We start from the raw sequence: 14,897 nt of genomic DNA, 5'->3' as shown, positions 1-14,897 counted from the left end.
AGTGTGGGGGGGCTCCAGGTGGACTGGCATTGCCTCTGGCTCAGACGGATAAAGCTCGAAGGAGGCGTCTGTGTAGGAAGACGGCCTCGGAGGCCCAAAGTAGTGCACTGGGTCAAACTGGTAGTGGGAGGTCCTTTGGGTTGGCTCCATGAGTTGCCTTTCACATCTGGGTTAACTGGTGGAACATTGAACATGGGCTGTTTGTATTGAGATGAAGAGTTAATGTCAAAATGACATAATAAGGGTTGTTGTTGAAGGCTCTATTCCATTATAAAGCCTCATCCGGTTCTTTCAAACCAGGAACTCAGAGGGACGACTCAGACCACTTGAGTATATAAAAAATATAACCGTGCTGGTTTATTCAAAGAGTCACAGGCAAGAATTCACACTTCCAGTCCAGAGATCTTCCAACCCCCAGCCTGCCAAAAGCAGCCCGGAAGCAGAAAGACCCCGAACCACGCATTGCTATACATTATTAATCATTTCTGGGCTGTCGAACCGTGACGTCACCTGATATGCCAGCTTGGCAGCTGAGCAGAGCAGTAGACAAAACATGAAGAAAATAATGTGTGTGGCTGTTGTTTTCGTGGTGTGTATCTAAAACAATTTGACATAACATTACACATTAAGACAAATATTATGGTTACTTTTACCGTCATAATAACATTTGTCCCTGACGGCAGCCTTTCTGCTTTAACTATCCTTGCATTTAACAGCCTGAGGAGACATCCTGGCTACACTAACATCTTCTAATACAACAGATCTCTAATCAATATCTATCTAACTAAGAAATTACCTAACACACTATTTGTTAGAGTAATTGATTCGTCATTCTGTTTATAAAATGTCAGAAAATGCAATAAGTTATAATAACAGTTTCTCTGACATTTCTTATTTAAAACCCAAAGATATGTGGTATATGGAGATATATAAGTGAAAAAAGAAGAAAATACACGACAGGCTAAATACAGCAACATATTTCACAACGCCTATTTGAAAAATGACTGAATTAATAAAAACAATTACATATTTTTTTAAAAACTGTTGAAGTTTGTTGCAATGCATTGAATTGTTATTACACATCAGTGTGTTAGGAACATTTTACTCTGGAGGTGGTTGTAACAGTAAGGCTGCATTTTCTTAATAAAATAATCTAATAATCTTGATTAATTGACTGATTGGTTTGTCAGAGCCCATGGTCACACCGTAAAAAAAAAAAGGCAAAGCAGAAATCAGTTTTCTATATGTCTACAATGCAGGTTGTGTACTGTATGTAATTTCTTTTTCTTTTGTGTATAGGCAGTGATGAAGATCAGACTATGTTGATGATGATGATGATGGGGTGAGCTGACAGGTGCTGAGCTGTGAGATGTGGGTTTCTGTCCAGAAAAGAAACATCTGGGAACGTCCACAAAGAGGGACCACTGTGAGTTCAGACCTGGTTTTAGGGCTGAGGTTATATGTGGGATAGGGCTGGGTTAGACATTTAGTTGTGATGGTTATGGTGGGAGGCTGGGGGGGCATGTCATGTCAGTCAGAATCCTTACAGAAACTATAGACAGAAAGGCCAACATGTGGCTGATCTGTCTGTAAAATGGTGTATGTAAAAGGATTAGTGCGAAGGACGTGTACATGTGTAATGCCAGTGGTGTTAGCTTTTCAACACACATTGTTTGCTCCCAGTTAATCTCACACACGCACACACACACACACACACACACACAGAGCTGGGAGGGTAAAATGAGGACAGCCTCAGTGAGGTTTTAGATAAATAGATATTTCTGTCTTCGTCATGAAGGAGGAGCTGGAGGAAGTGTCTGGAGAGAGGGAAGTCTGGGCATCTTTGCTTAGACTGCTGCCCCCGCGACCCGGTCCCGGATAAGCAGAAGAAAATGGATGGATGGATGGATGGATGTCTTCATCACTGTTGTTTTCTGCTAAACTCAACCTTGAGCCAGGCACTTCACTAATCCACTTATTTCCCATGATGGGGATGTCTGTGAGTTTTTAATTCCGTCAGCCATGATGACAGGGGAGGAGGACATGGAGGAGGTGATAGCAGGAGCAGAGAGACGCTTGGCCGGTGTTCTTTCAGCAAGAGGTGACCAGAGAGAGGCAGAGCACAGGAGACGAGAGGAGTCGGGTTTCTATGATTGGTGGATTATTTTTCTGGATGTGTTCTGTCCCTGAGCTAATGGAAGCTCCTGCTCTTCCTCATCTCTCTTTTACCGTCTGTAAATCAATCACAGGCGGGAGAAGTCATCTTTTAGCCGCTGCCAACAGACTAAATGAAATTAAATCCTAGAATAAGCAGAACAGACTTACTTTTGTCAGGGCTGCTGATCAACATCTGCAGCTGAGGTGAGAAAGAAACACTAGAGGCTGGAAGTGAAGACAGAGCACAAACAGAGAGGAGGAGTTTGTTTCTTGTTCATTGTTTTGGGGATGCAGAATGGGTGGGTGACGATGGTGTGCACCCCGTGTTTCTGTCCCTCAGGAGACAACAGCTCCTCTGCTGGACAAGTAGGGGAGTGCACAAACCTAAACAGACATAAGCATGACAGTTGTTGAATTGTGTGTGTGTGTGTGTGTGTGTGTGTGTGTGTTAGGTTTGATGGGGAGGTTAATGCATGTTAATGTTTAAAATCCTTCATTAGTACAGAAAAAACATCACACCCAGAAGTCAAAGATGAGAAAACATCTTTAGTTTGTGTTTTACTTCTTTCAATTTGACTTCAGTTTGACACATTGTATGTGTTTGGTGATTTAAGTGCTTTTCACTCATCAAGGTAATGAATATCGTCATAGCAACAGTGTGTTTAAGGCCATTACTGTGTGAACTCGTGGTGTGTTCACTAGAAACATACATGTCAGTGTAGTGATAGCTTCCGTTTTGCCAAAAATACACTAAGTTATTATCTTTTATTAAATTCATTGTAAGTTTGGACAGACACGTAAGCTGCAGCCTGGCTGGTCGCCAAAGGCACAAAGCTGAGAGGTGGTAATTCTCATTCCAGTCGGAGGTGTGGTTTTAGGTGAGCTTTTTTTAAAGCCGCATTTGCATTCTATGTCCAGATGAAAAATATATTTGAGCCTGTCTAGTTTATTAACATCTTACATCTCCTATGTTTAGTCTGTATTGTGCATTATTCTTAATGAAAAACACATTTTAAGTCCTGAAAATCTCCCACTGACAGACTGAACTCAACTATAACCAGCCAATCTACATCCCAAAGGCATCTCAAACTGCCCGTAAGGCATCTTTAATTTTCACTGTACACACCTTAAACCACCATACATATTTTCTCTATGCATTTTTCCATGCCTTGTTAAAGAAACGTTTGAATGGCATGAATGAAATGCACCTTCTAGATACTTCTCAGAGCTTTATGAGTCGTCACTTGATCGGATGTTGCCGGGATACCTGTAGCCCAAAGAGGAAGTGAGAGGGGATTGTGACTCTATTTTTGTAGAGTAGAAAAACGCCTCCTGTTTTCACATCACAACACCTTCACAGTGACTGGCAGAGCGACAGAGCTTTGTTCTGTTAGTGCATGTTTTTCACAGCGAGGGTAGTTCCCTTTCTGTTTCTGGTTGACTTGTCTTTAACTTTGTCCGGCCCAAATAGCCATCCATTTTAATTGTCCTGCTCATTTAGTACGTTTGTTTTTCTACAGTAGTTATGTCTTTTATACAAACATGTCGAGTTATATCTAGTTGTCTGTTCTCCAGTTAACTTATCTAGGGTAGGGTAGGTACTTATTTAATTTCTACGTAGCTTTGTCTTGCTTGTTATCTTGATCCTAATTAACTGTCTTTGTTCATTGTTTGGTTTATAGTTAATTCATATTGTAACTGTTTTTCAGTTAGCTGTGTCGTCATAGTTATTTTGTATCTAGTTAACTTACTCTTGCTAGTTAACCTGTGGCCAGTTAGATGTGGTTATTACACTTGTTTTAATTAGTCTTGCTCTGCTAGTTTTCTTCTTGTTAACCTTTCCTTTAGTTATTTGTTTTTAGTTAGCTTTTCTCATTAGCTATTAGATTCTGGTTAAATGTGTTTGTTTCTGATTAGACTTGGTCACAGTTAGCTTTTTTTATTAGCTATTTGTTAGTTGGAGGCTAGTTTGGTTGTTTGTATGGGTTTGTTTGCTTTGGGGGGTGGGGGTGGGGCTAGTTGTCCTGTTTGCAATTAGCTTTTTTGTTATTTCTTTGTTTCCGTTTAACTGTCTAGTTAGCTTGTCTCGATATCTGCTAAGCTTCAGTAGCTTTGTCATAACTCATTATTTTACCCTGCAGTTTGTCTCATTGGTGGTTTGTCTTGCTAGTTATATTTATTTATTTTACATAAGTTCACCACCAGCGTCTTGCTAGTTGGTTAGCTCTTTGTGTCATAGTAGTTTTCTTTAGTTATCTCCTCCCTAGATAAGACAAATAGCTAGTTAAGTTCCTCTTTTTACTATTTCTAGTGAGACAGACTAGTTTGTTTTCTGTTGTCACCTCCACCAGGGGCTATGTTTTAATCACCAGTTTTTGATGAAAAGCTTTGGAGCGGTAGGGTATGGCCTGCAGAACCTTTGATTAGAATAGATAGTCCCTGTTTTACCCCTAAATGTCTGTCGTGTCATGTCTCTTGTTTTTCTTGAATAACTTTTTCAAACTAATAATGCTGTCGGCGTCATTCCAAATGCTGACATTACGTTTTCATGGTCAAGCAATCTTGAGGGTTAAACTGTCATGGGAATGTTACTTTTATGGCATTATGGGGAAACAGAGTTGCCCTTGGCGGAGGTTTGCACTCTCTGACAGCTGTCTAGTTAGTATGTTTTTTCCTATTTAGCTTATGATGTACAGTATTTGTATTTTTTTTATAAATGAGCTTTTTTATTTTAAAAAAGGGTGTGTCTTTGAAAAACAATTTTATGTTCATTGCTTTCCTCTTTCTAATTGTAAAAATATGTTCACGCTGCCAGTTTACTGAACCCAGCCAAGACGTGCATGGAGCGGAAGTGACAGGTCAAGAGAGTTGGTTTGAAAGTTATTAGATTAATTAACAGAACCTAAGAACAGGAGAGAATTTGCCGTTTGTCAGTAAACATCTTATCTTTGTGTTTCCAAACATCAAAAGTCCTGTGCTTTTTGTCTCCCTCTCTTTCCTCTTAGGACAATGGATGGAGTGAACAAGGCCAGGGAGGTGAGGGTGTCGTGGCTCCAGGTGGAGGCTGAGAGCGACAATCAAACAGCTCCTGAACACAAGGTAGAGGAGGAGAGGGGAAGGAGAACGCTGGGTCTCTTGTTGCCTTCACGCTGTACTTTCCTCCTTCTGATTGTACTTGTGCAGCACGTGGGTGTCACAATGTCAGACTCAGTGGTTTCTTTTAAGTCATGTTTAGGTTTAGTTTGGCAAATGAATGACAAGCAACATCCGATTTCACACTGTTACTTACAGCTTTCTTTTTTGAGGACAGCTCGAGATCACAGATGACTGTCAAAGGAGGGTAAAGGTGAAGGAGGACAAGAAGAAGAAGCAGTAGAAAGAACAGGGAGGAGTGTTTTCTGTCTGATTAACCTACTTTATGCTGTCTCTCTCTCTGCTCCTCGTCTCAGTGTCCTGTGCTGTGTGACAGTCTTCACAGTTCTGTCCAGGACAAAGAAAACAGTCCAATGATGAGAGCTGGTAAACACACACAGGGTTTTTTGATACAGTTCAGAAGCTTTCTAGGATCAGTATTGTGTACATGAAGTTTGTATTCCTATAAAAATTGCTTTTCTTTCCTTGTGGTGTGTGCAGTGCTGTGTGCTCAGGTGTGTAAGGTGTACAGGTTTCAGACAGAGGATCAGCGCTGGATGCTGGTCAGGGAACAGCTGTCAGAGACGCCGCTCTCCTTCTCTTTACCCAAACAGCTACTGAGCGCGCTCATACAGGAGCACACCAGCAGGTCCGTATGTGTGTTATGCTTGTATTTACAGGTGATAATCAGTTAAACTTTCCCATTTGCAGTTCAACACAGTCACATGTCTGGAAGGGACAAAGGATATGGCGGGCTTTAGAGCTGGCAGAGCAGCAGCTGTTTTGACAAAGGGTTAGATGTTATTTTCAGGAGGGAAGGGTTTCTAGTTTCAGCTTCTCATTTGAGAGGATTTTCTGCTTTTAATTGTCATAATTCACTGTCATATTTCACTTATATTGTGTGGCATTCGTGTGCACGGCAAAGTAAGAATTTCATTGTACAGGGAAACACATTTCCTCACTGTGCATATGAGAATAAACAGTTGACCTTGACTCTAAACTGAAAACCACAAAAACATGAAGACGTCACTTTGGGTTCAGGGTGATTTTTTACATTTTTTGACACTTCATGAACTATATTTTTAATTGATTAAATGGAAAAACAGCCGATAGTGAACATAAACCTCGCTGCCCCTGTTCTGCTTTGTCATGTTGAACAACCATCAAATTGAAAACATGACCTTGGATTTTTGGAAATTGCAGTGGACATTTTTCATTATTTTCTGACATTGTATTTTGAAATAATCTCTAGATTAACAAATATTTTAAATAATCACAAGCGTCTACATAATGCAAATGAAGTTGGACGGTTTTGTAGTTTAAACTCCAGTGATGTTGTAGCTGAGATTGCAACTACCATAAAACCGGTTTATCTTTGAAAAGTAAAAAAATAGAATAAGTGCTGGATTCAGTCTTGGTGGGTTCTGTGTTATATGAACAAACATTAGGAGTTAGCGACGACGGCCACGGTGGCAGAGTTGAAAAAGATACGAGCGTCACATCCAGAAATTCAAACTTCATCAGCAGAAACTTTATGCTTAAATTACTCATTTGATAATATCCTGTCCTTATCAGGGTCCAGCAAGTGAAGGAGCTCGGTGACCTTTCACCACACTGGGATGGGCTTCGCCATGATGTCATCAGCCACTGTAACCACCTGATTGGCTGTTACCGGGAAATACTGACAGAGCTGAACAAACGCTCAGGTGACGTGAAGGGTTTCAGTGTTGTGTCTCAGGGTTTACACAAATAATGATCTCTTAAACACTTGACATTAACGCCCCAGTTATAAGCAGTATATAAACACTAAGATACAGTTGTAAGCAGATATTAATGAGCAACATTTGTCTGTAATTATAACTTTCCCATTCAAAGTATTATTATAGATATGGTTTCCTCTGTTGTCATTGTCTGTAATGGGAAACACTTATTTGCATTCTGGTGGACAGTGAGACGATACACCTGATACCATGCTCATGTCTGTATGGAGCCTGAACCAGCGGATGTTAGCTTAGCACAAAGCCTGAAAACAGGGAAAGAGCTAGCCAGCAAAATCCACCAATCAGCATCTTTAAAGCCCAATAATTCATACATTATAACTTCTCTGTTTCTGTGTGAATGCAAAGATGTTGAACTGCTTAATTTCAACTTTATTGCATTGTGAGAAAAAATGTCCACACTGGGTTGATTATCAGTTTTTTTCTTTGGCTGATGATGTCATTTGTTTGTATTTGGGGTTCCCACAGCATGGACCTGTTTCAAGTCTTGCAGCAGCAGATCAAACAGGTACCTGCAGTTTGTCCCGACCAACCTGCACTCACAGAGGATGATGGTCACGGATCCAGGCAGCACAGGTACATCCACCAGGTGGTTTTCCTTCGTTCCCCCTTTCCTCTTGCTTGTTTTCACTTTCAGTCACTACTTGTATTTCTTTTACTGCAGTATCACTTGTTCATCTTCTGTCTCATTCATTGTAATAGTTTGTCTCTCTCTCCAGGTGTGTGGTATGAGGTTATAACCTTTGGTGCTCCCTCCGACCACCACCAGGCCTTCAGACATGGTGGACTGGGGAGACTGCTCAGCGGACACAGGTGTGTGTTGGTGTGACTGGTGTAACACTACAGTTTTAATTGCAGTATTGGAGTGAGTGTACTCATTTAGATTTCCCCACTAGTTGAGTTTGATTACACTGTATTACACTGAAGCCTTTATGCCTCCATCTCTCTCCAGCTCCGTCTCTTATTCCCAGGAGGAGAGCTACAGAGCCAGGGAGCTGCTGAGCTGCGTGGCCCAGCTGCAGCCTCTGGTCTTCGGCCTCGCTGACGAGCTGCTCGCTGTCTCCCTGGAGCTTAACATGAGTCGACTGCAGCAAGTGCTGGACAGCCTGACTCAGCAGGTGAGGAGGGAAGAAAAACACAGGAAACAACACGGTTTGAGTTCAAAATCATAATCTTAACACTGTCTATCACTGTGAACTAGACAAATCTGCTTGTTCACACACTCAAAGAGGAGCTGGTGAAAAGCGCCCTGTTGGAGATCCACAACCAATGCACCGCCACCAGCAACAGCAGCCACGTCCACAGCAACGGGTTGGTCTGTGACAACTCGCCAGCCAGTCAGGACGGGCCGCAGGATGTCGTCCGACGTGACGTGTATGACGAGGAGGAGTGGGCAAGTTGGAGCGTGTGTGTGTGTGTGAGGTCTTCATTTGCTGCTGGTAGCTGTGCATTTGTTTTTATATATGTGTGCGTGTGTTTGTGTAGGACAGGGTGTGGGCAAACGTTGCCAAGAGCCTCAACTGCATCGTTATCATGATGGACCGGCTGCAGGGCCAAGAGGAGCACCCGCGGGAGCCGAGACGTTTAGAGAAGCCGGAAGCCGCTGAAGACAAAACCTCTCAGAACACTGGTGGGATGTTATTTCATGGTTCTACAAAAATAGCATGTGTTCACTGTCCTTCAAAAACAAAACCTCATGCGCATCTGATTTCACCCAAACCTCATACATCTCTATTTACAGCTATGTTTATCACTCTGAACAGACACAACAATGTTTGTTTACCAGTGAACACACAGCAGAGGAACTGAGGGTATGAGCTTCAATTTATCCCTCTTCTTTTCCTCCAGCCCCCTCCTCCTCTTCCTTGTTCTCCTGGCAGGAGCACTTGCTCCCCCTGGTGGTCACATTCAGGGATTGTGTGCGCGAGGCGGTGGGAAAGGCCCAAGTAGCCATGACCTTCGTCATCCTGCAGGGGGCAGTCGCCACCACTGTTGGCCAGGGACCTGCACATATTGTCCAGAGACGACACGCCGTCTTCAGCCAGGCGGTGAGAGAGAGAGGCAGAAATACAGAATTTTTGGATCATCCTGCAGGGGGCAGTCGCCACCACTGTTGGCCAGGGACCTGCACATATTGTCCAGAGACGACACGCCGTCTTCAGCCAGGCGGTGAGAGAACTGCCTCGGTTCTATACTTGGCCAAATAAAGATGATCCTTATTTTCAAATGCTGATCACATTAGAAGCTCTAATAATGCGGGTGCTTTACACCCAAGATGCAGTATGCTAGTACAGCCCTAGCAACATGTTTGGACCTTCAGACTCCTCTTCAGAGCCACATGTGCTGCATCCATGACTCTTGAAGTGTGTCTCTCTTAGGACATTACGTTTCGACCAAGCCTCCAGTTCACTGTAGTGATGAGTTTCTGTCTCTCTCAGCTCTCAGCAGTCACGTGTGGTTTCATGCTAAAGCTGTACGGAGGTCTGGAGGATGCTGGGTTCCTGCAGCAGCTTCACTCTGTGGGAATCCTGGCTGAGTTCAAAAGCCTGCTCAGCACCAATGGTACAAACACACACAGACACACTAACCTGCTGTGCATGCTGTATGTAGGTGTACATGGTGTACATGTGTGTGTTTCAGGTGACGAGGAGGGGATACTGGAGGACATGGAGGTGGGTGTGGCCGACCTGAGCGATGTTGCCTTCACAATTACCAAAGCTAAAACTGAAGAAGACCTGCTGCCGATGCTCACTGGAACATGGTGCGACACACACTTTTGCTTTTATTCTTTGTTTCACCTCTCATCTGGGACGCTTCTTCGGTTCTGCCTGACTGCTGGAGAGTGCCAGGTATTTCACCTCTGTGGGGTCCATGGAGCCAATTCCTCAGGACAAGACTCAGCAGTCCACCTGCATCTGCACAAGAGACACTCCTCTGATGAGCAGTGTGCACATCTGGCCAGAGAGAAGAGATGAGGAGTGAAAGAAGTCCTCCATGTCAAACTGGAACAACCATCACTGAGCAGAGAAGGTGGTCTACACCGCCTGTCATTTGCTTACAGGGCAATGCTGACATCCCTCCCACGGCAGTTTGACTCATGTGACCCTAAAAAAACTACACGATGACCAGGTGGAGCAGTGACCCACATGTGGCTTAACTGGCCATCAAGGTGTTGGCGACTCCACAGAGGTGAAACACCTGGGACTCCCCACCACCCAGTCAGACCTGAAGTAGTTCTCAGGGCAGAGGTGAAACGTTACCTGCAGCACCTAACCTCAGACCAAGCTGTGACATGGTGGGGACCATCTGTTGGGTCCCCACAGTGTGAGTAACATGGGCACCCTGAGCACAGTGTTTATCTCCATCCAGGGGCAACTTTGTCGTCGAGGTCCCATTGCCCTCGGAGAACTTTGGTTTGTTGCCACAGAGACTAAAAGATGGATGTTTGATACGAGTTCATCCTGTTCACTTTAACATTGGAATTGACCACCAGCAGAGTCTGGCTGAGAGGTAAGCACACACACACCTGCTACCATCAGTATTGATCAGTCCAGGTTCAGGATAATTCCAGGTCCCCCCAAAATCTGGCTGATTGACACTCGGGCCAGTCGATATCACGCATGTTCGTCATCTGTTTACGAAAGGAAAGACTGGAGCAGGTGAATTAGTGAGTGATAAAATAATACAACTGTACTGTCACATAAAGACTGGTAGCAACCAAAACACTTTGTCTTTCCTTGCTCCACCTTTATCTAAGATGGTATCTTCCAGCTTCTGGTGGATGGCACACACCTGATTCAGGTGATCAGCTTGGACAGGACAGGGCAGGGATAGTTGGGAAACCAGCAGGGCAGCGGCCCTCGAGGACGGGACTGGCCTCCCCTGCTCTAAACGATTATCAAAATAGTTATTAATTTACTGTAGGTATGCGACAGCGCAGCCAGACTGTCTGTACCCTTACTCACACACACACATTTATGTGGAGTCTGACAGGCAATTGGAGAAGAAAGGCATGCACGTGTTGTGTTTTTTCTTCAGTACCAGTAACAAGTAAATGTCAGTGGCATGATAACCGTCCATTTTCATACCATGGCGTACTGTGAAGGTGGTATGCTGCTGCAGCCCTGCTTCTTATTCTGCACAGTTAAGGATTAACAGCTTCTCCAGCTGGTTTTGCCTTTGTGTCCTTTTCCTCTTCGAAGTACATGGCTTCCTGTGACCTTCACAAAATGTGTGTAAATGTTTCAGAGGTCTGTTTTCTCTGTTACCCTGTCATGGTTTGGTTACATGGTTGCATAACGTAACTCTTCTGCTTGTTTGTTCCAGGTTCGGTGACAGCTCTCTGCAGGAGAGAGTGAACCAGCGGAGCTGTGAGCAGCTTAGAGCTTACTGCCGCCTGCTGAGAGACATGCTGCCGCAAATGGGTACAAGTCTCTGCCTGTCTGTTGTCTTCAGTCGAGCAGACACTGTACGCTTCAGCCTGACTGTAGACCCCACCTGTTGTGGCTTGATGTGCGATGTGGCTTGTACATATTATAGTCCAGTAATATGATAATGGTGCTTAGGTTGATTGGCAACTCTGAATTAGACATTATCTGGAAGGGCATCCAGCGTAAAACATGCCAAGGTTAACGTGCGCTTTGTCAGTTTGGTGGAACTGACTATTTGCTGTGGCGACCCCTAATGGGAACAGCTGAAAGTAGAAGAAGAATATAGTCCAATAATATGATAATGGGAACTGTGCCTTTCTGCATAATGAGTACTTTTAGTATTTTAAGTATATTTTATGCTAATACATTTGTGCTTCAGTAACAACTTGAGTGCAGGACTATTTTTACTTCAACAGTCTGAGTACTGCTTCCACCAGTGCACAGGACCAGTGAGAATCGCACAGTGTCTGCATGGCTGTACTCAGGACTGCTGTCATTTTAAATTTGTGGTGGCATCGCAGTTGATTCTGGCTCAGTCATCTTGAGACACAAACAGAACGAGTCTGGTGTAGATTGACAACCAGGAGAAGATCAGCCGGTTCTTATGAGGGCACTGTAGTCACCATCTGACCGCCTGTCTCTCTCCAGCTGGAGACCAGTCGCTGTCAGACCTGTTGGCGTCTCTGGATCGAAATGTCCACACCAGGAAGAGTAAGAACGTGGAGGTTCTGTGGATTGCTGCTATGGTAAGACTACAGCCTTAGAAAACCGTCTTTCAATGAGGTGTGTGCGACTGAGAGGCTGGAACTCTGTTGTAAAGAAAACCTCAGCCCCAAAATGAGGTTTTTCATCTTAAGCAGCCATGATAAAGGAAATGTAGCCACTAGCTAGACGGTGCAGTCAGAACGAGATGAAGGCACACAGGTAATAATGTTACTGAAGGTTTTGTGTCACACATAAAGGTGCCCAGGATACGCTACCTTCAGAGGCGAGAGGAAACAAAGTCCTGGATGCTGCTCCTACACTAGGACCTAATTTCTCCAAACAAGACCTTGACCAGGACGTGTGTGTTTGTGTGTCTGTCCAGGTGTGTCGCAAGGTGAACGGCGTTCGTCTGACCAGCTGTAAGAGCGCCAAAGACCGCACTGCGATGTCGGTGACACTGGAGCAGTGCGTGTTACTGCAACAGCGACATAAACTCAGTCAGCAGCACTTCAACACTGCGCTGGACTGCATGAGGGGGTGTGTGTGTGTGTGTGTGGGCTTTGTGTTGCTGTGTGTTTACCCTGACCACCTCCGTCCTGCCTCCTTTCCTTTTCTGTCCTCTCTTTCGTTTCCTTTCCTTTTCTCCAGCCAGTTTGTGCTCTTTTTCTTTCCACTTATTTTTGTAGAACCTTTTCAGTTGAACCTTTTGTCTTTTTCTTTTTTCCACTTCATGCCATTCTTGTCTCTTTTTCCATCCACTTTCTCTGCTTCACTTTTTTGTCACATTTTCTTACTCTGCCTTTCTTTCTTTCTTTGGTTCCTTCCTTACTTACTGTTTTTCTCATCTCTTTTTCTCTTGTTTTCTTCTCTCCATCCCTCCATATGCACACAATCCTCCTCCTCCTCCAGGTCTCGTCTGGCCTGGGGACAGATGCTGGGCTGCTACACCCAGTCAGGGTTCACTGTCTCTGGGTTAGAGCCAGGGGAGCGTCCCTCTGGCCTCCAGAGCTTCTGGCCCCCACAGTGTTTGGTCCCGAAAGCCCCCAGACGGCACCTGTACCCAGTGACTTTCATGCTGGTGATCTCTCACCTGCTGGTTCTTTGGCTCATCCTTAGCTTGGTTGTACTGCTGGCTAAATACCAGTAGACCAGCACAGACTGGGAGCACTGGGCACAAAGCAGACTGAATGGATGGTTTTGTCACTGAACCAGATGGTTTCCATGTGGGACATTCACCCAGCTCTTCTGACTCGAGACTTCCTGCAAAAGTGTTTGTTTCTTCACTTTCTGGAAATGTTTACCTGCTTGTGATTCAAAATGTGTTTATTTTAATAATTTAATTCTTAGTGCGTGCACTGTGTGCGCCAGTGTTTAGTATGTTTTCAACGTGAACAGAAGGATCTTTGGTTCCTGGTATTTGTGACATCTCCTAGAAGCTGTGCATCATTAGACATCTGTGCCTCATTCATATGTGTGTGCATGTCTGCGTTGCTGTGTGCACAGGACTGGCTGCAGGATGGAGAACGTGCAGAAGAACGTGGGCAGCAGGAAGTTCGCCTTCAGCAGTGTCCAGCTCCTCACCTTCCCCAAGCTGTACAGACCTCCAGAAGGCAGCTACGGCTGGACACACTGACAGCTGTTTAGCTCCTGTACAGATGTTTTTTTAATTATGTAAAGTGTGTGTTGTGTTGTTATTTTTATGACCCTGTACCGTTCACTGTGGCCCCACTTCAGTTCCCCTAAGTTGTCTTCTGTGTAGTCCAGAGACCCATAAACCAAGACAATTGTTATAATTTATGATTGAACACTGATTTAATATATTCTCTACGGGAGCCTCGAGCCGACATAAAAACACAGGTGCCACTGTTGCTTTTTTCAGTTTGGACGTGTGTAGTGCTACATTTTACCAAACGAAGCATGTCACAAGTGTTTGGAATGAAAACACCACAGTAGCTGTAGCAACAGATGACCTGGGCTCACGGAAAACACCATTAGCTAATACTAGAGGCTGCACAACCCACCGGCTGTGGCAGAAAGTAAGGATGTTTATTGAAGTACCTCGTGTAGGTTTAGGTGCTTCCACTTTTGCACGAGTATTTTTATTTTCTTTTACTTTATATTTCAACTGTACATTTTTCAGAGCTTTAATTACTTTGAAAATTATTGATAGTACCAACAAAGTACAGGATTTGTTTATATAAACATTTATGTCAGTTAGTATTAGCTCAACCAGCTGCAACATTAAAGCACCATTTACATGTGAACTAGTGGTTAGTAATCAGTTTATTGATCAACAGAACACTGGTGATTGGTAAGTGTTTTGTAATTTTAATCATTTTTTAAGCAAACAAAATATCTGATGATTGTATTTTCTCAAGATTAAAGTTTTTATATCATTTTTTTATTACTATTATTGAAATAAACTGAATATCGTGGCGTTTTGAACTGTTGGTCAAACAAAAGGACATGAAGGAACAAGGTATGGATGCTGAATCAGCATCCACACAATTCTGACCTGCAGTCTTTATATAGAACATTAGTAGATAATGAAAATGAAAGGTGGAGGGGGGGCTACACCAAGGATCGGCTTTGAGTCCCTTCTTGTTTGCTATGGTGATGGACAGGTTGACAGATGAGGTCAGACAGGAATCTGAAGAAGTAGACAATGAAAATAATCCTTAGTGGCTGCCTGAAT

General features: G+C 43.8%; 1 protein-coding gene across 5 annotated transcripts; it reads left to right on the top strand.

Moving 5' to 3' along the window:
• Positions 1 to 815: 815 nt before the first annotated feature.
• Positions 816 to 14,545, top strand: LOC109951897 (type II inositol 3,4-bisphosphate 4-phosphatase-like). Of its 5 annotated transcripts, none has more exons than XM_020586652.1 (19): positions 816 to 1,426; positions 5,163 to 5,256; positions 5,607 to 5,676; positions 5,791 to 5,938; positions 6,865 to 6,995; positions 7,536 to 7,643; positions 7,787 to 7,880; positions 8,020 to 8,185; positions 8,269 to 8,460; positions 8,553 to 8,697; positions 8,916 to 9,040; positions 9,162 to 9,236; positions 9,506 to 9,629; positions 9,708 to 9,828; positions 10,437 to 10,577; positions 11,394 to 11,491; positions 12,146 to 12,243; positions 12,585 to 12,739; positions 13,112 to 13,698. In XM_020586652.1, exons 2-19 carry the CDS (start codon positions 5,167 to 5,169, stop codon positions 13,347 to 13,349), a joined length of 2,319 nt encoding a protein of 772 aa, XP_020442308.1. In that variant the 5' UTR covers positions 816 to 1,426; positions 5,163 to 5,166; the 3' UTR covers positions 13,350 to 13,698. The 5 variants fall into 5 exon arrangements, with proteins under 5 accessions (XP_020442308.1, XP_020442309.1, XP_020442311.1 ...); XM_020586655.1 differs by lacking the exon at positions 13,112 to 13,698 and adding an exon at positions 13,706 to 14,545 and having other exon boundaries at positions 821 to 1,426; XM_020586654.1 differs by lacking the exon at positions 816 to 1,426 and adding an exon at positions 2,226 to 2,361.
• Positions 14,546 to 14,897: the final 352 nt, after the last annotated feature.

This window comes from Monopterus albus, unplaced genomic scaffold, assembly GCF_001952655.1.
Source record: "Monopterus albus unplaced genomic scaffold, M_albus_1.0 scaffold418.1, whole genome shotgun sequence".
In the NCBI taxonomy this organism is placed as follows: domain Eukaryota; kingdom Metazoa; phylum Chordata; class Actinopteri; order Synbranchiformes; family Synbranchidae; genus Monopterus; species Monopterus albus.
The sequence above is the reverse complement of the archived record's forward strand: the minus strand, read 5'-3'. Positions and strand labels throughout refer to the sequence as shown.